Source organism: Syzygium oleosum, unplaced genomic scaffold, assembly GCF_021117445.2.
Source record: "Syzygium oleosum isolate NSW1041296 unplaced genomic scaffold, Sole_v2.1 Sole_v2.10, whole genome shotgun sequence".
NCBI lineage: Eukaryota > Viridiplantae > Streptophyta > Magnoliopsida > Myrtales > Myrtaceae > Syzygium > Syzygium oleosum.
In genome coordinates, this window is record NW_026607494.1 from 1,707,648 (window position 1) to 1,731,356 (window position 23,709).

Sequence of the window (23,709 nt, forward strand, 5' to 3'; positions counted from 1 at the left end):
AGATGAACAGCCGTGAGAAGAGCCTCAGCCCAGAACTCAGTGGGAACGGATGTGCCAAGTAAGAGAGCTCGAGTGGTCTCTAGAATATGACGGTACTTGCGTTCAGCAACTCCATTTTGAGCTGGAACCTCAGGACAAGATAACTGAGGAAGTGTATCATCACTAGCTAAGAGGGAACGAAAGACACCAGAGAGATATTCTCCCCCTGAATTTGAACGGAAAACTTTAATTTTTGTATTAAATTGTGTGGAAACCATGGAAGTAAAAGACTGATAGATGGTAAAGAAATCACTACGTTGACGCATAAGATAGACCCATGTATAACGAGAATAATCATTAATAAAAGATACATAATATTTGAAACCACTTTTGAAAAAGAGCGGGGCAGGACCCCAAACATCAGAATGAACAAGATCAAAGATCGCACTAGTTCTAGAGTTACTAACAGGAAAAGGCTTAGCAGATTGCTTGGCCAAAGGGCAGATAGAACATGGAGGAAGACTACCAGAAGAAATAGGACCCAAAACACCTTGTTGGTGAAGGACGGTGAGACGAGAAGACGGAATATGTCCAAGACGCTGATGCCACCGAACAAGATCGAGGGTAGCCAACACAGGATGAGGAAGAGAGGAAGTTGGAAGATGGAGATGTTGCATAATATAAAGTCCATCCCGTCTACTGCCCCTGCCAATCATCTTGCCACTCAAACGATCCTGCACAAAGCAAGAGCTATTTGTAAAGCTTACAGTACATCCAGCATCGGTGAGTTGTCCAACAGATAATAAATTGAGAGCCAAAGAGGGAACATGTAACACATCAGGGACATTGAAATCTTCAGAGACGGTAAGAGTACCCTGTCGGGTAGCTAGTAGAGGAGAACTATTAGCAGTAAAGAAATGTGCTGGTTGCTTGAGCTCAGAGAGCTTAGTGAGAAAAACAGCGGAAGTAGACATATGTCTAGCAGCTCCTGAGTCAAATACGCAAGTAGTAGAAATATCACCTAAAGGTGGAGTAGCTGCAGCGGTGCTTCCAGCAGATGAGAGAGTTGTAGAAGTACCAGAATCGGGAAAAGACTTGGGCAGAGAAGGACTCAAACGGGCAAGTTGGGCCTCAAGAGCAGCAATACGGTCATCCGTAGAGGGAGAAACCAGAGTAATAGGTTGAGAGATTGGAGATGCGGTAGTGACTCGTGGTGATGCAGAAAGGCATGAAGCATTCCTCTTCTTCCAACAATGTGACTCGTCATGACCAGGACGATGACAATACATACATGAAAGGCGGCGAGGACCACGAGTAGGCGAAGGACGTGGTGGAGCAGCCAAAACTGTAGGCGGAACACGTGGTGGAGCAGCCAAAATAGCAGTTGAATCAGAAACTGCCGAGGAGGAAAGAAGACCAAGACGAGTTTCCTCAGACTGTAATTCTTTGACAGCGTCAAGGAGGGATGGTCTTGGAGAGCGGTGAAGAAGTTGGCTGCGAACACCTTCATAGGGAGAGCCGAGCTTCATAAGAAAAGAATGTAGACGGTGCCTATCTTGAGTCTGAAGTCGAGTAGATGGACACCGAGTACAGTTCAGGCATGATGGGCAGAGAATAGGAGCAAGAATATCCAATTGACTCCAAAGTGAGTGCATGTAATTGTAGAAATCTCGAATAGAGCGAGACCCTTGCGTAGCACTGTAAACTTCTTGCTCCAACTGATAAACTCGAATGTCCCCTGTCTGGGTGAACATCTCGGCAAGCTGATCACATAAACTTTTCGCCTCAACAACATTAGAAAATTGTGGGCGAAGAGCAGGATCAATGGAACCAAAAATGATAGCCCATGCCTTCCGATCAACAACATTCTATGCTCGAATTTCAGCGGCACGTTTCGCAACTTCATCAGATGATTCACTTTTAAGAGCACCAGGACAAGGACAAAGTCCCTCAACATGCTCAAACAAGTCGCGGTAAACAAGTGCTGCCATTGCTGATGGTTTCCAAAGAGAATAGTTTGAACCATCGAGTTTGACGTCAATACGGTCACTAGAATCACCCATGACGACAGAAAAAGAAATCACTAGCAAAGCTAGAAATATGGATTGAGGTGATCGAAAGGATCGAGAAAGAAGAAGCGCAGATTAGAACGAGCAAGGATGATGGCCAAAAAGCCCTAAACTCATTATCTTAATTTCTGATGCGGAAGATCCAATTTATGGCAACCACAGAGCATACTTTAAAAAAAAATAATGAGCTCATTGTCTTAATTTCTGATGCGGAAGATCCAATTGATGGCAACCGTAGAGCATACTCTTCAAGACAATGATCTTGGCTTTGATACCATGATAAGAAAGAAAGATTAAAAGAGAATGGTATTTATTCTCTTATAATGGTGTATATAACAATGTACATGAGAAGCCTTTATATAGGCTTAGAGGAGTAAAGGAGCCTAGCATTCTTCCTACGTGGGATCAAAGAAAAAGAAGAGATGTAAAGGAAAACCTACAAAACTATACAACATGTTCTAACACAAAGGAACATAAAAAAATCAGCACATGCATACATCCGCCGGTGCCTCCACTTGATTTGGTCGGCAAACGCTGGCTAATCTCAGAATTATGTAATTTCAAAAGATAAAGAACACAAGGCGCACAGCCACGCAATAGTTCTTGAGAGAGAAAGTCAAAGGGAGGAGGCAGCATGCACGTTGCTTTCCTCCGCTCCTTCTCTCTCGTTACCCTTTTGCTGCACTTTGCCCTCTTATTCATTCACGACCAGGTAATTCAGAGTTGGCCATTCTTGAGCCTTTCAATACCGTTGAAAAGTCCTCTCTCTCTCTCTCTCTCTCTCTCTCTCTATCTCTTCAACGTTTAATTTCCCGTGTTTTGTTTTGACTTTCCTCTTTTGAATTGCCTGAGCTTCCCCCTTGATCTATATAACCAAGCCAATCCAAACAAATTCACAATCTTCTCAGCTATCATTTGTCTGCTCTCTCATCACAAGAGTTCGTCAATCATCGCACTCGAATTCAATTACCCTTGGAGTCGGCATCGAGATTGCATCATCAGCTCATCGATCCGGCCACATCACGCCACGAGCGAATGGACAACAACGAAGTGGAAGTGCCTCCATTCTTCCTCTGCCCCATCTCGCTGGAGATCATGAGAGATCCAGTCACCGTCTCGATGGGGATAACCTATGACCGAGAGAGCATAGAGACATGGCTGTCGACGTCCAAAAACAGCTTGTGCCCCGTCACCAAACAGCTGATCTCCGATACGGACCTGACCCCGAACCACACCCTCCGCCGCCTGATCCAATCGTGGTGCACCCTCAACTCGTCGAATGGCATCGAGCGGATCCCAACCCCCAGGGCTCCCATCAGCAAAGCCCAGATCACTGAGATCCTGCGAGATGCCAAGAAGCCTCCTCTCCAGCAGAAGTGTCTTAGGCGGCTGAGATCTATCGCTTCTGGTAATACTTCAGCCAAGCGTTGCATGGAACCCGCCGGCGCCGTCGAGTTCCTGGCCTCAGTGATAAACACCACCTCGCAAGATCAGTCATCGGCGTCGGAAGAGGGGTCACTACTTGACATCAAATCACCAAGTGACGACGCGTTGTGCATCCTCTACCATCTCCAGCTCTCTGTGCCGGGCCTCAAGAGCCTTGTGGCCAAAGACAGTGAGTTCACTGAGTCGCTCACGCTCGTCATGAAGCGTGGGCCTTACGAGTCGAGGGCATATGCAGTGCTGCTGCTCAAGTTGATGTTTGAGGTTGCCGAGCCGATGCAGATCATCACCCTGAAGCAGGAGTTTTTCGCCGAGGCGGTCCAAGTCCTGCACGACCAGATCTCTCAGCAGGCCACCAACGCCACGCTGAAGCTACTGATAAACCTATGCCCTTGGGGCCGAAACAGGATAAAAGCCATCGAATCTGGGGCAGTCTCGGTATTGATCGAGCTGCTTCTCGATTGTTCTGACCGTAGGACCAGCGAATTAATATTGATGTTGTTGGAGATGCTGTGCCAATGCGCCGAGGGGAGATCGGAGCTGCTAACGCATGGGGCGGGCATCGCAGTTGTGTCGAAGAAGATACTTAGGGTTTCGCAGGTGGCTAGCGAGAAGGCGGTCCGAATTCTGCTCTCTGTCTCCAAGTTCTCGGCAACAGGAAGCGTGGCGCAAGAGATGTTGCAGTTGGGCGTCGCAGCGAAGCTGTTTTTGGTTCTGCAAGTGGACTGTGGGAGGAAGATCAAAGAAAAGGCGATTGAGATACTGAAATTGCATGCCAGGGTTTGGAAGCACTCTCCTTGTATACCCTCCAATTTTCTCTCTTCATACCCATCTTGAAAATGGACCACTTGTTGTACCATATCGATCTTGATTAAGGCAAGATCTTCGACGATATTTCAATGCGACGTGTTCTCCTAATTGGAGGAACAAAAGATAGTGTTGAACAATGTTCCAACTTTCTCGGAGGTGAACCACCAAGGAAAGCTAATGGATTATTAAACGTAATGCTTAGCACCGGCTTTTTCAAGCCCTACTAATCGCAACTTAATACTCAATTTAAACTTGCAATTTATTTTTCCTTTTAGAGCCATTACTAATGAGTTATGGATTGATTAGACACCCAAGTAAAATGCGGGATTACATTTTAATTTTACGAATAAGAGATTCATTGATTCAGGAACTTGGTTACGCTAGAGTAATCTAATGCTCTACCTTTTCTCTTTATTTCAAATATTTTGTTGCATGCAATCTTGCTCATTTTTAATCATAGGTCACTAACATATGAGCGGTGATCATTTAGGGGTGCAATAATAAAAATAACATCTAATAATCAAAGTAGTAAATAGATTGCAGAAGATTTTAAGAATCTGATTCGCTAAGCAAGCAAATTGTATCACCATATTTATCACCACGAGATTTCTGCATACTATTACTTTGAAAAATATGCAGAAGGAATGCATGAATGTTATGCATGGCATATGCATGAATCAATAATTAACTTTAGATTTTTTATTTTCTTGTTTAATCAACATGCATGACATAAGAAAAATAAAAATAAACCTTAACATTCTATATGACAGAAATCGATTTTGCATGCACTAATTATATGACTAAATTACATGCAAGAATAATACAGCTATATGATATGTGTGAGGAATTCTAAATGATATGTTATGGAATTAATTTTAAGTATTATCTATGTGAGGTATCGATTAAAATTATTGACATGGACCTACTAAATGACATGCGATGTGCAGTTTATATAAATTGATATTCCTAACTAAAGCAATCTAAATGATATGATCTAATTCAATTTTTGTTCTTTTCCTTTTATTAATCAACGATGGACAAATGACTCTAAAAGTCTACAAATTACATGGTTATGCATTAATTCCTACTCATGCATGAAATGATTTAGCATTGATAACCTAGGTTACTACATGATTAATAAAAAAACGCAATCTAAGTTCTAGATGCAAGATAACATATTTTAACATGCATGCTTTCTATCTAAGCATGTATGAGTGATCTATGGAAATCATGAACTTATTCTATAATGAAAACTATATGAAATGCAATTTTTTATTTTACTTTATTAAAACAGAAAATTCGACTCCTAAGTCTCCAATATGGCCTAGTGAAATTACCATTAATTATTATACTATGTGCAACGCGAAAGATGCATGTAATGCAATTAAATGGACTTAATTAACTATATGACTTAATTACTAGAAATCAACTCTAAGAAAGTATGATTTTCCAAATTTCTTATATTATCAGTCATGCGTGCTGTGAGACTAGTCAATCTTAGATCTTCATGCAACATAAATGATTCTGATGACATTTTTTTTATTTTTTTTATTAATGAATGCAAACTAAAAATTATCCTAAGTCTATATGGATTCTAAAATTACTATGCATGGTCCAAAAGCCTAAGCCATGAATATGCATAGAATAATGGCCTATATTCTATATGCACGTGTGATCTATAATAAATGATATGCATGTGGTTATTAAAAAATATTTATCATGAAGCATCAAATTTCATTTGATCATGCACAAAGATCATGTATTATATTCTATATGAGGCACTGTAAAGGACCCGACCTTTAGGCTCAAAGGTCCGGCGCTCCAATAGATCTTGGTTAATGCAATGGAAATAATCAAAGATAAGTCGAAATAATCTAAAGTTTCTAGACTATACAACACGCATTTGAAACCATAATGCAAGACAAGAACTTGCCACATAAGGTATGCAAACCTTAAACTTACCTTAATTAGGGATAACCAAGGGCCATCAAAAGAGGTAACGGCAAAGAGACAATGCTAGGATGGACGTAGGACGCCGGTGGCGGTGGGGAGGATGCCGGTGAAGCTTGGGCAGGCGGTGGACGTGGGTGCTCTCGGTGATGACTAGGCGAACGCCGGCTTAGTCAATGGACGCTTCAAGGTTACAGGCGTAGGACGTGTGATTGGGGAAATTGGACTCTTTTCACGTTCAAATTTCAGCTATAAAATTCGCTTATCCTTGACCAGAACTCCGCCTTTTGAATTTCACCGCTTGCCCTCTTTCTTTGACTTTTCCTTTGTTGGTGTTGTCTTCAGCCCTACACTCCACTTAACATTCAATCTAAATCACCATAACTTGCGCCACGAAGATTGCCCCCACATTGGCCGAATTTATTGGCTTTCCTTTCTTGGAAGTAAAACAAGTTCTCGCATTCTTGAAATCAGGTCATAGCTCCAGCATATAATACGGTTTCCAAATTCTTGGAGTGTCCATTCCACTGTCTTGAAGTTCCAAGAAAGTTGGAAACTCAATTTAATGCCCATTGCACGGGTTGGCCCATTCGTCATGTTTACCTTCAATCCCCTATAACATGCTTCATCATGAAATGTAATGCAAATGCAAATTAATAATGTTTTTGTTTAACGGTCGGGTTGATTACTAATTTTTCTTTGCAATGAATGGCTAAACGCATAGCCAAAATTTAGATGTCAACAAACAAAATGATCGAGTATGCTTGAGAAGTTTCTGATCCGTCGGGCTGCTTCAGCTCGATGGCAGAAGGTACAGTCCAAGTAGAGGGCAACAACAAGCCTCGAGTGCATGAGATTGTTCACAAATACAACGAATCATAGCTTAGGGGAGTGGTTCCAAGTTTCGTCCAAGTTTCACCTGAAACGTACCCGTTGGAACTGGTTCCCTATTTTTTGGAACTTGAAACCTACCCTGTATACATTGAAACCTGGAACCTATCCTATCACAGGTTCCCCAAGTTTTAGGGCAAAAGTACACCAAAAGTGCCATAACTTGTGTACGGCGATCACTTTGGGGCCATAACTTTTTTTCGGATCACTTTGGTGCCAAGTCGGAGGAAAAGAGATCACTTTAGTGCCAATTTGGCCGGAAATCCAACGTGGCATTTTTTATTAATTTTTGACGGCTACGTGGCTCGCCGGAGGATGAGTTAGCGTGTGCAGTCAGCATTTTTTATTTTAAATAATTTTTTTCCTTTTTTTTTCCCCTTCTTTCCTTTTTCTTTTCTTTTCTTTTTTTTTCTCCCCTCGCCGGCCTGTTATCGGTGGCCGGGCCGGTTACTGGCGAAGCCCGGGCCGGCTGGGCGAGAGCGGCCTTGCCCATGGTCGGCGAGGGGCGGCCTCGCTAGATCTGGGCGAGGCGACCCTCGCCGGCGATAGGCGAGGCCGCCCCTCGCCGGCTCAAGCGAGGGCTGCCCTCGCCGGATCAGGCGAGGGCGACCCTCACCGGCGTCGGGCGAGGGAAGCCTTCGCCTGGGCGGGTGAGGGTCGCCCACGCCCGACGCCGGCGAGGATCGCCCTCGCCGGATCTAGTGAGGGCGACCCTCGCCGGCGTCGGGCGAGGGATGCCCTCGCTGGGCGGGCAAGGGTCGCCCTCTCCCGAGTCGGGCGTGGGCGACCTCGCCCGCCCGGCGAGGGCTTCCTCGCCCGACGCCGGATCTGCGAGGGCGACCCTCACCAGCTGCCGGGCGACCCTCGCCGGCGTCGGGCGAGGGAAGCCCTCGCCCGGGCGGGCAAGGGTCGCCGTCGCCCTGAGTCGGGCATGAGCAACCCTCGCCCGCCCGGGCGAGGGCTTCCTCGCTCGCCCGGGCGAGGTCTTCCTCGCCCGACGCCGGCGAGGGTCGTCTCGCGGATCCGGCGAGGGTCGCCGGCGAGGGTCGCTCGCCCGGATCCGGCGAGGCCGCCTCGCCGGCCATGGGCAAGGCTGCCCTCGCCCAGCCCTTCCCGGGCTTCGCCGGTGGCCGGCCGGCCGGAGAGGGGAGAAAAGAAAAAAAGAAAAGAAAAAGGAAAGAAGAGGAAAAAAATTATTTAAAATAAAAAATGCTGACTGTACATGCTGGAAAAAATTATTTAAAATAAAAAATGCTGATTGTACACGCTGACTCATCCTCCGGCGAGCCACGTAGGCGTCAAAAATTAATAAAAAAATGCCACGTCGGATTTCCGGCTAAATTGGCACTAAAGTGATCTCTTTTCCTCCGACTTGGCACCAAAGGGATCCGAAAAACAGTTATGGCACCAAAGTGATCGCCGTACACAAGTTATGACACTTCTGGTGTACTTTTGCCCAAGTTTTAGGGTCTTCAGGAAACTGGCCAATTTCCTTTTTTTAGTTTCATTTTTAGTTAAGCAAAATAAAAGTGAACACAACGACAAAAATGAAAATTTCCCATTTTTCAATAGCAATAATCCATAAAAGATGAACACGTAAAATAAAACAAACAATAAAAAGTTCAAAACACATAACATAAAACCTAAATAGTAGAACTTCATCGCCACCCTATCCAATAAAGACGCACTTCTGGGACTTAGCATCAAGCTTCTTCCTATCCTCCCTATCAATCATCGCATATGCAATGCAACTAAAAACTTTTAAATACAAATAATTAATTTTTTTACCTGACCATTGCTCTTGCGGTATTTCTCCATCCAGCGCACTAGATGGACTCCCATTAATCAGATAAACAGCTGCATCAATTGTTGCAGCCCATAAGTGTAGCGGAAGACCCGCGTGTAGCCTCATGCATCTTGCGCGCTCGAAAATAGTCCTGTTCACCCTCTCTGCTACACCGTTCTCTTGAGGAGTTCCAGGAACAGTTTTCAACCCGTGTTTGCCTTCCCGGCTCAAGTATTTTGCAAATTCCTTACTCGTGTATTCACCACCATTATCAGACTTTAGAGCTTTAATCTGATAACCTGTCTCTTTTTCTACCATGGTCTTCCACATTTTGAATATCCCGAATACTTTTGATTTTTCTCTGAGAGCATAGACCCAAGTCTTCCTTGTCGCATCATCAATGAATGTGACAAAATATCTCTTACCACCATAAGAGAGTTCCTGAGCTGATCCCCACACATCCGTATGAACCAACTCTAATTTTTTACCTTTATTCTGTCGCCCATTCAGCTAAAAACTGACTGCCTTTTGTTGTCCATAAATGCAACTCTCACGAAAATCTAACTCAACTTTCTGCAAACCTGGAAGTAACTTTCTTGAGTGTAACTACTTTACACCCTTTTCACCAAGATGTCCCAAACGATAATGCCAAAGAGTAGACAAATTACCTGTAGCCACTATAGTTGCAACCATATCACTAATATTGTCTCCCTGGAGAAGGTAAAGTGTACCCGTACGCTTTCCCTTTGCTACTACTCTTGCCCCTGAGGTTATCTTCCACTCTCCACATCCAAAAGTTGTTACCAAACCTTTTTAGTCAAGTTTACTAGTTGAGATCAGATTTTTCCTTGGGAAAATTACCAAAAAAGTCCTAAACCTTTTGCAATTGTGCCAATTCAGTCCTAAACCTTTTGTAATTGTTCCAATTCAGTCCATCCGGCCACTTTTGGCCGGCCAGCGCTGACGTGGACGCCGGCCGGCTGACGTGGCAATTTTTAATATTTTTTTTATTATTTTTCGATTTTTTTTTTTTTTCTCTTTCTTTTTTTTTCTAGCCTATCTTCTTCCCCGTTCGCCGGTCCGGCGACCAGCGAGAGACTGAGGCCGGCGAGGTCCACCTCGCCGGCCATGGGCGAGCCTGGCCCTCGTTGGCACTGGCGAGGGCCAGCCTTGCCGTCGCCGGGCGAGGTCGACCTCGCTAGCGACGGCGAGGTCGACCTCGCCCGGCGACGGCGAGGTCGACCTCGCCCGGCGACGGCGAGGTCGAACTCGCTGTGTCTGGGCAAGGCCTCGCCGGCGACGGCGAGGCCGCCCGATCCGGCGAGACCCGCCGTCGCCATGGCCTAGCAAGCTCGACCTCGCCCGGCCATGGCGACGGCGAGGTCTCGCCGGATCCGGGCGGCCTCGCCATCGCCGGGCGAGGCCGACCTCGCCATGACCGGGCAAGCCTTGCTGTCGCCGGGCGAAGTCGAGCTCGCCCAACGACGGCGAGGCCTCGCCTAGATCTGGCGAGGTCAACCTCGCCATTGCCGGGCGGGGTCGACCTCTCCTAGCGACGGTGAGGCCTCGCCGCCGCCGGGCGAGGTCGACCGCGCCTTGGCCATGGCGAGGTCGACCTCACCCGACGACAGCGAGGCTGGCCCTCTGCCGGCAAGGGCCAGCCTCGCCCATGGCCGGCAAGGTGGACCTCACCGGCCTCAGCCGCTCGCCGGTCGCCAGTCGCCGGACCGGCGACCGGGGAAGAAGATAGGCCAGAAAAAAAAAAGAAAGAGAAAAAAATAAAAAAAAAATTCGAAAATAAAAAAAAATTGCCACGTCAGCCGGCCGGCGTCCACTTCAGCGCCGGCCGGCCAAAAGTGGCCGGATGGACTGAATTGGCACAATTGCAAAAGGTTTAGGACTTTTTTGGTAATTTTCCCATTTTTCCTTAATTCTGAGATATGTCTAGTTTCACACAAAACTAAACATTCTTCATCTGAGACGTTCACAACCACAGTTCCTTTTCCAACAATGGAACACATGTGGCCGTTTCCCACAACAACTTGCCCAAAATCTCCACTGGCATAATCAGTAAATATGCCTCTTTGCGAGGTGCAATGGAAAGAGGCACCGGAATCAATAAACCACTTGTCTGTTGTCAAGTCAAATCCTGCAGATAAACACAAGCTCTCTAGCAAAGGTTCATCGCTAACCACATTAGCTCCTTGATTCTCATCTCGCTGCTTTTTTTTGTAGGCTTTACACCGAAACTTTCGGTGTCCAGTCTGATGACAAAAACAACACTCATCTTTTGCAACCTCTCACTTTCCCCTTGATTGTGACTTGCCATGCCTGCTGAATTTTCCTCTACTTTTGCTTCTCCCATGGTTCTCCACTACTAGTGCCGTGGAAGATGTAGATGGCGAAAAATTATTTCCACTTGAGACTTTCCTTCGCATCTCTTCATCCATGATGCTGCTCACAGCATCATCTAGAGTCAAATCATCGTTCATGGTGCTTGAAATTCCTTGCACTGCGGTGTTATAGCTTTTCGAAAGGAAACATAAAAATAATAAAGCTTGAAGCTTCATATCCAGATTTATGCCTGTGGATTCCAACTGACCTGTGACTTGCATGAAACTATTAATATGCTCTGCCACAGAGCCTCTATCAGATAACTTCATATTAACCAACTTCTTCAGTAAAAATACCTAATTTGATGAGGACGGCTTCTCATATATATTCGTAAGAATATCCATGGCTTCTTTTGCATTTTTTGCTTTCGCAAGGTGGTACCCTGTCTTTTTCATCAACCCTAGACGAATCGCACCTAATGCCTTTCGATCAAGAATTTTCCATCCCGATTCTGCTGTCGGAGCCACTTCCGCGATTTCGGGTTTCCAACCCTCAAGTGGTGCATAGAGATCTTTCTGATAAAGATAATCCCCGATTTGAAGTTTCCACCATTCGAAATCTTGCCCATTGAACTTATCGATTCAAATTTTATTTTCTGCCATATCGTTTGCTTTCAATCAAATTTTACCGAAAAACCCTCGATGTTCTCGATTAGCCAACCAAGCTCTAATACCAGTTGTTGGGAATCTTACACCGATTCCGGAAAAATAACCCAAGCAAAAAATCCTCACTAGCAGAATATAATAATAAAAAGAACAGAATTGAAAGAACACACTAGAGAATTTGTTATCAAAGTTCACCCAAATCAGGGCTACGTCTCCGCACAGAGGCACTCTGCAAATCCACTAGACTTCGAAGAAAGTAGGAATATACTGATGATCTTCTCTCAAGATCGAGACACAAAGAGATTGAGAACACTCACAAAGAAAAACTCACTTTTTCGTCTCTCTTTTCTTTTCTCTCTCTATTTTCTACTCAACGCTTAACAGCTAGCTTCTATCAATAGCTGATAAATAAAGTGTAGCTTTTAACCTAAAAGCAAAATTAATAGAAAAGACATAAAAAGCCCTTAATAATAATATTTGACTTCATCCTCCAATAATGCCTATTTCCATTTGATTATAAGTGAACAAATGCTTGGAGCTGAGTGAATAACTCCTGGTGACCAAGAGAAAACCCAACTCCTCCTCTCTCTAGAAATAACTACAAAATTTTCATCAACTTCTCCCTCTCTTTCTCAGAGAAGCAGAAAACCAATCATAGATGGAGGCACTTCGTACGGAATTCTTGAGGCATATTTGGAAATTGGGGGGTCTAAGAGCCATGGTGGTGTTCACACTTGCGGTCTAAATCGTACTCATCCTCTTCGGCCACAAGAGGAAGTCCAGCCACAATCTCAAGCTGAGGATCTCCGTCCGGTCCAGGTACATGACCGCGGACTCCTTGGTCATCGTCGTCATTGGCATCCGCTCCAACGCTCTTAGAGAAGTGTACGAGAGAAATGACGGTCACCTCGATGACAATGACAAGTTGCTCACATTCTGGGCGCCAATGCTTCTACTTCTCTTGGGTGGCCCTGACACAATCACTTCCTATTCTCTGGAGGACAATGAACTCTGGCTCAGGCACTGCCTTTGCCTAGCGGCTCAACCATCAGCCACGGCATATATCATCTTCATGGCCTGGACAAGGTCTTATCTCTCATACCTCAAGTCAGTGATAGCATTGGTGGGGATCGTCAAGTATAGAGAGAGGGTGTGCGCTCTTTGGATGGCGAGCAATGAAAAGCTCAAGCAGTCAATTCTCACCAACGACAAGCTCAAGCAGTCAATGCTCGCCCTACCTGATCCAAGCCCGAATTACCCCCGCTTCTCGGAGTACGCTTTAAAGAAGGCCGAGGGGTTCATCATTGCGGTGGACAAGTTGATTGAGATCGAGGAGCCAGAAGGTATTTCATCCGCAATGATCGATCCTGAGCACATTGTGAAAGCCTATGACCTGCTTCAGATGTTTAGGTGCCTCTTTGTTGAGTGGACGCTCAGCTATGGTGAGAGGAACATTAGCAGGTCCATATTCAAGGATATCTGTTGACACCAAAATAAGAATCGGCTTTAATGCCGAATATGGCGTATAATGGAAATCAGCCATCTGCCGAAACATGTCTAGACCAAATTCGGAAACATGTTGAGAAGCAAGTGTGAATGGTATCGTGTCCCGAATTCGGTAGTTGATGAAAATATGTATACTTACCGAAATATGGAGAGTTATAGCTCGGGACATTGGAATATTTATACCTCAGGACAACGACCCTTTCCCGAAATTTAGGAGGTTCACACTTCGGGAATGCACTGAAGAATCACAGTCCAATCACGTAAATCACGACAGTAAGAAGTTACAAGGAGAAGTAGGGATAGTGAGCACGAGCATATTATGGGAAGTTACTTGTCCAGATTTGAAATCATCTTAGCGGTTGAGATCAAGTTTTGGCGGACAATAAAACTGGAAAAAACTTGGTTAGAAAGGCAGTTATTGGAAGCGACAAAATATTCAAAGTTTGAAAACATGAAAGTAACCGACGAGCAGTTGCAGGATAGGGGGAAATACAAATACTCAGAGGAAACAAAGAAGAGGGAGGACCAACAACACTGCAAAAACACTCAAGCTTATCTGCACTTTAGTTTCCTATGCATCTTTACTTCCTGTATTTACAGCTTCCTGTAGCTCTAGTTAACTTTCGAGTCATTTACAGCTTTCGTAGGAGTATTGTAACGTAGCCTGAAACTCTGTTTAGCCCAGATCCATTTTCAATCCATCAGATTTCTATCCATTCCATACAATCCTGCGTTACACTTTACGTTTCACCACAACTCTCCTAGTAGTCAAACCACCGAACCTACCTTAATAAAAACCGAAGATCGAAATTTCGATGAAGGATATTCCTCATCGTAAAATGAGCGAACATCTTTTTGGCATGCCCGATGGGACTTGCGTGGTAAGATTTGGAGAAATGGTGAGAACCAGGCAATCTGAAGAAATACCGGTAGGTAACGTCAACAATCCAGTTGAAGGAGCATGTTCTGAGCATTCTGCGGCTAATCAAGTAGAGGAAAGTGCCGATATTCCTCGGCAATTAACTGAAGAACAAGCCCGTGCGTTGGCACCAGACAATACCTTAGTTGCCACTATGAAAAGGATGTTTAAGGAATAACAGAACGAACTTACCAACCATATGGTGCGACATGTGACAGATGTGATAAAACCCATGGTGATCAACGCTATAAATGAGGTAATCTCGCGTCCCAGTTCATCTTCTCAAGTGCCGCCTTTTTATGCAAATCCTCTCGGGGCAACATTATTGTCACCAACATCGGGACCTCCTCATGTGGGGTATAACGGTAATGGGGGATCAAATTCTCAACCTCCTGTTAGGATTATACCAAGGCCAGAGAATCCTACCCCTATAAACCTTGTGAATGGTGTGAGTGCTTATAATTTCCCTCAAAATGCCCCAAATGATGTTAATTTGATTAATCCCATGGTCACAAATGGACCACTAGTGATGAATGTACCTCCACCAGTAAATATGCCTAATGTTGACCATATCAGACCACCTGCGCCTCAACCATATCCTCATGTGATAGAAAACCCTCTTTATAGGCCACCACCACCCGTTAATTTTAACATGGAGCAGCAAGGGGTGAATCGACCTCAACAGTTTGATCTTAGGGGTCAAGATCCTTGGTTAGGCCAGCAGAATTTAAGATCATGGAACCCAGATAGAGTTGCAGAATTGGTAATGCAACAATTGGGAGCAGAGAGAGGATTGCCAAGGCCAGTATATAGGAAGCCACATCCCGATTGGGTTGATAACATACCATATCCAAGAGGTTTCAAGATGCCAGACTTTGCTGTATTTACTGGAGAGGAAGATCAGTCAACTGTAGAACATGTGGGTCAATTCCTGGCACAATGTGGAGAAGTTGGAACTAATGAATATCTAAGGTTAAGGTTGTTCCCATTGTCTTTGTCAAGAACAGTGTTTACTTGGTATACAAATTTGCTTGTGAATTCTATTCAAACATGGGCCGAGATGGAAAGGCAGTTTCATTCTCAGTTTTACCGAACGGTACCAGAGGTGACGGTAGCCGATTTGGCCAGGATGTATCAGTCTAACACCGAGACGGTAGATCAGTTTATTGCCCGTTTCAAGAAATCCAGAAACCGATGTTTAACATCACTCACTGAGAAGGAATTCACAGATTTGGCTTTTAACGATTTGAGGTTTAACCTGAAGGAAAGATTTGAAGGACAAGCCTTTGACGATCTCTTTCAGTTGAATGCTCGGGTTTCTAAGTATGAACACGTGTTGAAGGAAAAAGATAAGAAGCCAAATAAGGACAATCTGCAGGCAGTTGCATTTGCTGAAAGTACTGAACATGGTGGGATAGTTGAGGAGGAGAATGAGATAGCCGTAGCAACTATGGTACTTGAAAAACCATATGCGTGCCCAGCACTTAAACCGGCCAGGGTAAGGGATGTATCCAAGTTCAAGGCTAAGGAGACCAACAATTATTCCTTTGATATTTATAAGTTAGATGAGATATTTGACCTGTTGTTGAAAGATGGAATGATCAAATTAGCTGAAGGACAAGTAATCCCATCAAAGGAGGAAATAACAGATAAGAGATATTGCAAATGGCATCACTCTACAACTCATGATACGGTAAATTGCATTGTGTTTAGAAAAACAATCCAGGAGGCAATTCGCCAAGGCAAAATTAAATTTGCCGAAGACAAAGGCAAGGCCCTAATGGAAGTAGACGCAAACCCTTTCCCGAACATGATCAACATGGTTAATATACAAGAGACAACAGATGAGGACAACAAACAACTTTGCATTCGCTGTCATCAGGAGTTGACTCGGCAAGATCGGGAGTTTCCCAGGTTCCAATTCATGAGGGGAACGAGAGGGAGGTACCGATCGGGATCATTTGTTCGCAGGATAAGCGGACCACGAGTAAGATCTGAGATTGTAGCTACTGAAAATTCTTCAGTACAAACAAGAAAGGAGGCAATTTACCCAAGGCAGACGGCACAGGTGCTAGAAAGAAAAGATGTTGGTCATAAGCATGAGAGGAAGGAATATCACCCTGATTCATCTCGATTAGCCCCGCCAATTCGGGAGTTGGATACGCAAGTTCATGAAGAAGACGAAACATTACCAAAGTCTACAAAGAAAAAGAGTTTATGGCAGCGATATAAAGAAGGTGATCCCAAGGTTGGATTGCTTGGAGAACCTAGTGGGAAGTTTGACTATGTGGTCTATTATGGAAATATAGACGATTATCCACCTCCATCATTGCCAGTTGAGCCAACCGGTTGGGGAGATGAGTTCGATGATCCGCCACCATTAATACCTCAGGAAATCCACAGAAGAAAAACGGTTAAGGTACCGTATAACCCTCCCGAGGGAAAATGGTCAACAATTAAAGCGCCGGGACAGGCGTCTTATAGAACCATCAAGAGGCGTTTCCAACGAATGAGAAATAGACAAAAGAATTTTGAGAGTGGCCAAGCTAGAGGTATAGCAAGGCAAGGTTTACCTTTCACATCTATCAGTAGGAAAGGTAATTGGGTTTGGAGAAGAAATCCCTATGAAAAAGATCAGAGTAAATCAGAACCAGGTGATTCGGGAAGTGGCTCTCACATCCAAATGAAAAGGGAGAAAGAAGTTGCTAAGGTTCAACAAACAATTAATTTTGGGCAGATTACTGTAGCTCTCAACCCAAAGCAACAAGGGAAGGTGGAACAAAAGGACTTGGATCCTAAGTTGTCACAAAAAGATGGCAGAAGTTACCGAACTGGCTACTCCAAGATATCGAAGAGATATGGTTCTCCAATACGGATAAACATGGTCCATGTTAGACTTCCAGCGAAGTATGGAACTAGTTTGATAGTAGAAGAAGACATCGAACATATTTCAGAAAAAGAGACAGCCTTGGCAGAATTTCAGTTTCCCGACAAAGAAGCTATCAAGTTTGAGAAGGTACCCTCTAAAAAAGCAAAGCATTTAAGATCCTTAATTGTTTCAGGAAGGGTCAATGGTAGGTCTGTCGGTAAAATCTTTGTAGATGCTGGAGCTACTTTGAATCTCATATCTTACAAATACTTCAAGAAATTAGGGAAAGATGACAATGACATCATCCCATCCAATGTTCAGTTATCTGATTTTCTTGGGGAAGTTACCGAAGTCAAGGGGGCAATAGTGCTTGATTTAACTATAGGGTCCAAGTCGTCTAAAACGACTTTCTTTGTAGTGGAATCTGATGGTTCATATAATCTGTTGCTTGGAAGAGATTGGATACACTCTAATCAGTGTGTACCATCAACTTTGCATCAAATATTGGCATTTTGGAATGGCGAGAAAGTGAAATATGTTGAAGCAGATTTGGGATATGCTTCAGTCGGATGGACTGACGTTTGTCAAGAACATCGGGATTGTTCACATAAGGGTTATGCTGTTGAATTACCAAAGACAGATCCACAGTCCCTTGCTTATTGCCGCTTCGAGGATATGAAAGCTGAATGGATCCTCAAGTCAAGCTTGGCATTAGAAGAATTACACATTCTTTATGGAAAACGAGTTTGTATTGCAAGAAGTTTGTGAAAGGTACTTCACACATTTGGCGGAAATGGCAAAACAAAATGTTGAAGCCTCAGATTGTATAGATGATTGGGAAGAGTTGTTAGTCAAAGAAGACAGAACAATGGAGGCTCAAGATCCATTATTAGAGGTTGATATAGGAGAACTTGGTTGTTTCCGCCCAGTGTATGTAAGTACATTTTTGCAAGGGGGCATGAAAGACAAGTTGATTAACTTGGTCAAAGAATACAAAGATTGCTTTGCATGGGACTATCATGAAATGCCTGGTTTGTCGAGAGATATTGTAGAACATCGCCTTCCAATCAAGAGAGGATTTCATCCGCATAAGCAGTTAGCAAGAAGATTTGCTCCTGATGTAGTCGGTAAAGTCAAAGAGGAAATAGAAAGGCTACTGAATGCCAAATTTATTGAAACAGCCAGGTACGTAGAGTGGATTTCAAATATTGTCCCTGTGAAAAAGAAGAATGGAAAGCTGAGAGTTTGTATTGATTTTCGGGATCTAAATAATGCCACTCCAAAAGATGAATATCAAATGTCCATGGCAGATATGTTAGTAGACTCAGCGTCGGGAAATGAGATATTATCCTTGATGGATGGTCATTCGGTTTATAACCAGATTTTTATTGCTAAGGAAGATGTCCCGAAGACAGCATTTAGATGTCCTGGTGCGATTGAGACTTTTCAGTGGGTAGTTATGCCTTTTGGATTGAAGAATGCAAGAGCCACATACCAACGGGCAATGAATTTTATTTTTCATGACATGATCGGTAAATTCTTGGAAGTCTATATTGATGATGTGGTGGTGAAATCAGCCCAAGAAGATCATCTAGATCATCTCGAGCAGGCATTTATTAGGATGAGGAAGTATAAATTGAAGATGAACCCAACCAAGTGCGCCTTTGGAGTACGAGCAGGAAATTTCTTGGGATCTTAGTCAATCAGAGGGGAATTGAAATTGACAAGAACAAAGCAAGGGCTATCATGGAGCTTTCTCATCCTACGTCGAAGAAACAATTGCAGATGGTGATTGGAAAAATAAACTTTCTTAGAAGATTCATTGCCAATTTGTCTGATAAAATGGAGCCGATGACACAGCTTCTGCATCTTAAAAATCAGGATGAATTTGTATGGGGAGAAAAACAACAAAAGGCATTTGACTTTATCAAAGCCTACCTAATGAATCCTCCTGTATTAATGCCGCCGAAAGCAGGTAAACCACTGAAATTGTACTTATCGGCAACCGATATAACTATCGGGAGTATGTTGGCACAAGAGAATGAGAATGAAAAAGAACAAGCGGTATATTATTTGAGCAAGGTATTAACTGATATTGAAAAAAGATATACCGCAATTGAAAAATTATGTCTATCTTTATACTTTGCTTGTATGAAGTTAAGACATTATTTGTTGCCAGCTACAGTGCATGTGATCGGTAAGACTGATATAATAAAATACATGCTATCCCGATCTGTTATAAAAGGGCATATAGCCAAATGGGCATTTATCTTGTTTGAATTTGATTTAACATATGTGCCGATCAAGGTGGTAAACGGTCAAGCCATTGCTGATTTTCTTACCGAATACCCATGTTTACAAATGGAAGAAAATGATCAAAGCCTCAGTCAAATGCTACCATGGACTATGTATTTTGATGGATCGCGTGCTAAGAGTATGGCTGGAGCTGGATTGATAATAATCTCTCCCGATGGGGAATTTACAAGGTGCGTTTGTAAGTTAGATATTGAATGTTCAAATAATCAGGCTGAATATGAAGCACTAATTGTTGGCTTAGGAATATTGATTGAGCTGAAAGTACAGTTTATCAAAGTATTTGGTGATTCACAATTAGTGGTGAAACAATTAAAGGGAGAATACCAATGCTCAAATGAAAATTTGATTGGTTATTACTATCTAGCCAAGAAGTAGTTAGAACAATTCAGAGAGTACGACATAGCTCATGTGAAAAGAGACACGAATTTCGAGGCGAACAAGTTAGCTCAAGTAGCTTCTGGATACCGAATATCAAAAGAAGTGGCAGACATCGTGACTACTATAACGCTGTCAATACCTTCTATTGAACGTAGAAAGATACCGATAGCAGTTAATAAAGTAATTCGAGAAGAGGATTGGAGACAAACCATCATCGAATATTTGAAGAATCCAGATTCAAGAGATCGAAAGTTGAGGATGCAAGCCCAGAAATATGTTATATTAGGAGAAGAATTATACCGAAGATCCTCAGATGGATTGCTTTTACGCTGTCTTGATGAAGATAATGCAAAATTGGTTATGGCAGAAGCACATGAAGGTATATGTGGAGCTCATCAAGCAGGAATCAAGATGAGATGGCTATTAAAAAGGTATGGATATTTTGGGCCAACAATGATGCAGGATTGTATCAACTATGCTAAAGCATGTCTCTCGTATCAAAAACATGGACCGTTGCAATATGTACCTGCTATGGAGCTCCATTCTATTATAAAGCCATGGCCATTTAGGGGATGGGCAATGGACATAATAGGTAAGATCTATCTACCATCTTCTCATAAGCATAGTTACATTTTATTGGCTACGGATTACTTTACAAAATGGGTGGAAGCCATTCCATATAAGAGTATTACACAAAAGACTGTGATCAAGTTTATTGAAGAAAATATAATTCATCGGTTTTACTTGCCTGAGTCAATTACTACGGATCAAAGAACAGTATTCACTGGAAGTAAAGTAATAGAATTTACACGATCAAGAGGAATCAAAATGGTCTATTCCACACCATATTATCCCCAGGCGAATGGACAAGCTAAAGCAACTAATAAGGTTGTTATTGGACTGATTAAGAAACATCTAGAAGAAAATCCAAGAGAATGGGATGTTTTACTGTCAATGGTGTTGTGGGCATACCGAACATCACGAAGATCAAGCACAGGTGTCAGTCCTTATATGCTTACTTATGGACAAGAAGCAGTTTTACCGATGGAGATAACAGTACAATCTTTAAGAGTCCAATTGCAGAGTGAAATGTTGTCCGAAGATTATAGAGATTGGATGCACATAAATTTGGATGAGCTGGATGAGATTCGTGCAGCTTCTTTGGATCAGTTGATTGCACAAAAGAGAAGAGTGGCTAGAGCTTTTAACAAAAGGGTTAAAGTCAAACAGTTCCTTATGGGGGATTTAGTGTGGAAAGCAATTTTGCCATTTAATCTCCAAAACAGGAAATTCGGTAAATGGTCGCCAAATTGGGAAGGACCATATTTAGTTACCGAAGTGCTTAGTGGAAATACATACCGATTGATGGATGTCAATGGAAAAGAACTATCACGTTCTATAAATGAAAATTTTTTGAAGAAATATCATCCATCAATCTGGGAAACACAAGGAAATTAATGTATTCACTCGAAATGAAAATACATCCTAATTTTGGTGACGAAGATCTGCAAGTCATTAACAAGTTTGAGATTTTGGGCTACATAATGAGAATGCAGGGCAAGATCCTGATGGAGTTTAGATTGTTGTCCCTTGAGATACTCCAGATGACGAGAGTGAAAGCGGACAATCTCAAACTTCTCCCAAGCTTCTTGAAGCAATTGCCTATACTTGTTCGAAGCAACTTCAACCATAGACTTGACACGGGAAAGTTCATCTCTCAGTATCCTCCGCTCCACGCGATGATGATTAGAAAGGAAATTTGAGAAGTTGATGTGTCATCTCAACGTCATCTCTAGCTTGAGTACAGGAATCCTTAGCTTGAGTATATTTCTCTTTGGAATATCGTAATCGGGAAGATTCTTCCTCAACTTGAAGATGAAGGGCGTCAGCTTCCACAATAACAGGCTCTAAATTCCAAATTTCCGTCACATTATGTTCGAATTCATCAAAACTAGCAGGCAATAAAGAGCATAGCTCCTAAACCAGATCCAAGAAGCCAGAATCCGCAGACAGAAACACTTTGGATCCGAAGAAATTAGCCAAATCGGTAACTTCTACCTTATGCTTGTGAGTCAATAATAAAGCATGATGTCCTTGGGATAGTAGTTCGTGCAAATGCTTCCATAAGGATCGATCACCTAAAGATGGTGGAATAAATAAGTTGTTCATGATTGTCAAAGCCCAAATATGGTAATGTTCAATGGAAAATTTACCTTCATGGGAAGTGCGATGTTTTTGTGATCGTGACCAAAGAAGCAACTGAGATGAAGAACCATGTGAAGACATCATGAACAAGGCTGTAAGTTCCCAGGAAAGATTTGGTAAGTTTGGGCAGTTATAAAGGTAAAAATATGGAGCAGATCGTGGGTAGTAATGTGCCGAAGTTTTTGGAGAACTGAGATAGAGGCAGAACGTGGACAAACGGTTATCAAGTCGGTAATCAGTAATTTTAGAGAAGATAAGTGAAAAGGAAGATTATTATTCGACCTGTGAATTGTGAAAGTTGCAATGGAGCAATTTTCTTTGAGTTGGTTTAAATGTCAAAGGAGCCAAATGAAGATTAGATTTAACCTTTGGTTAAGAGGGTTCAATTATTAATGTGAACAAAGTACAGCGTCGGGAGTTTGTATCATCGGGATATTGAGTGAATGTAAAGGAGATCAAAATCCAGCAAGCAAGACTTTCAATTCATTGCCATTTGGGCAACAGAGTTTTGGCCTCAATTACAAAGTCTCTCAATTCAGTCTCAAGCCTATGGTTTTCATCCATAATCTCAGCTCTCTTCTTTTCATGGACTCTAACTATTCCAATAGTAGCATCAAATTCTTTCTCCAACTCCCGACATTGCTTCATTTTGCGTCTGAGTGTAGGACAGAAAGTTGAAACTGTGAGCTTCTGTTCTTCCAATTGAGCATTCACCATCCTCAGCTCTGCCTCAAGCTCTTCTTTCCTGGCCTCCAAGCGTTGAAGTTTGCTCTCTTCAACTTTGAAATTGTTGTAGAAAAGACGAGCATCTTCACGTTTACGGACTAGCTCATCTTGGATTGCCAGTCCTCGATTTTCCCCAAAGAGAAGGCGAGGAAGCTGATCAAGGTTGACTCTTATTGTGTTCACAGCATCCACAAAGCCAACAGCAAAGAGATCCATCTTGTCCTGGAAAGGCTCAGATAAAACAAAGGATGGATTACCAAAGCATACTTCCTGGAAGAGAATCCGTGCTTGGCGTTCCTTATCAGAGTCATTGATCAAACTTTCCATAGCCAGGTTCCAAAAAGTTAAGGAGCTTTTCCCATTTAGCTTTGGCTATTTCTCTAGGAATTTCGGCTGATATTGATAAAGTTGAGGACTCTGGAGAATCAGGAGCTATGGAAGAGCTAGGATGAGTACTTGCTAATATCCTTTCCAGTTCTGCCTGTTCAGCTTGAGAAAAGATTTCTATCTCGACAGGTGGACTAGGCACAGCCTGAGATATGGAGGGAGGTAAAAGAGTAATTGTATAAGTAGCAGGTGGTACACTTGACGTTCTTTCAGGAATTGAGGTCTCTTGAGGCTCATCAGTGACTGCAGGTAGTGGTACACTTGATGCTCTTTCAGAAGTTGGAGTCTCTTGAAGCACAGGAATGGGCTCATCGGTAATTGTTAGTAGTGGCACACTTGATGCTCTTTCAGAAGTTGGAGTCTCTTGAAGCACAGGGATGGGCTCATTGGTAATTGCAAGTAGTGGTACATTTGATGCTTCTTTAGAAATTGAAGTTTCTTGAAGCACAGGAATGGTCTCATCAGTAACTGCAAAT

At 43.1% G+C, this 23,709-nt stretch overlaps 2 protein-coding genes across 2 annotated transcripts; one reads left to right on the forward strand and one right to left on the reverse strand.

Annotated features, from left to right (window-relative positions):
* Positions 1–389: 389 nt before the first annotated feature.
* On the reverse strand, positions 390–1,604 carry LOC115668438 (uncharacterized). Its single transcript, XM_056315531.1, has 2 exons — positions 1,001–1,604; positions 390–713 (listed from the first exon to the last, which is right to left on the reverse strand). Exons 1-2 carry the CDS (start codon positions 1,506–1,508, stop codon positions 676–678), a joined length of 546 nt encoding a protein of 181 aa, XP_056171506.1. The 5' UTR covers positions 1,509–1,604; the 3' UTR covers positions 390–675.
* Positions 1,605–2,730: 1,126 nt separating this feature from the next.
* LOC130139139 (E3 ubiquitin-protein ligase PUB22-like) lies at positions 2,731–4,387 on the forward strand. Its single transcript, XM_056315533.1, has one exon. It carries the CDS (start codon positions 3,084–3,086, stop codon positions 4,326–4,328), a length of 1,245 nt encoding a protein of 414 aa, XP_056171508.1. The 5' UTR covers positions 2,731–3,083; the 3' UTR covers positions 4,329–4,387.
* Positions 4,388–23,709: the final 19,322 nt, after the last annotated feature.

What these genes read in the sequence shown, in the direction of transcription:
- LOC115668438 (XM_056315531.1), bottom strand. Translation starts at nt 1,508, where the DNA reads ATGAAGCTCGGCTCTCCCTATGAAGGTGTTCGCAGCCAACTTCTTCAC. An exon ending in TGCAGCTACTCCACCTTTAG is followed by an intron (nt 714 to 1,000) that starts GTGATATTTCTA and finishes TGCTTTGTGCAG; the next exon opens with GATCGTTTGAGTGGCAAGAT.
- LOC130139139 (XM_056315533.1), top strand. Translation starts at nt 3,084, where the DNA reads ATGGACAACAACGAAGTGGAAGTGCCTCCATTCTTCCTCTGCCCCATC.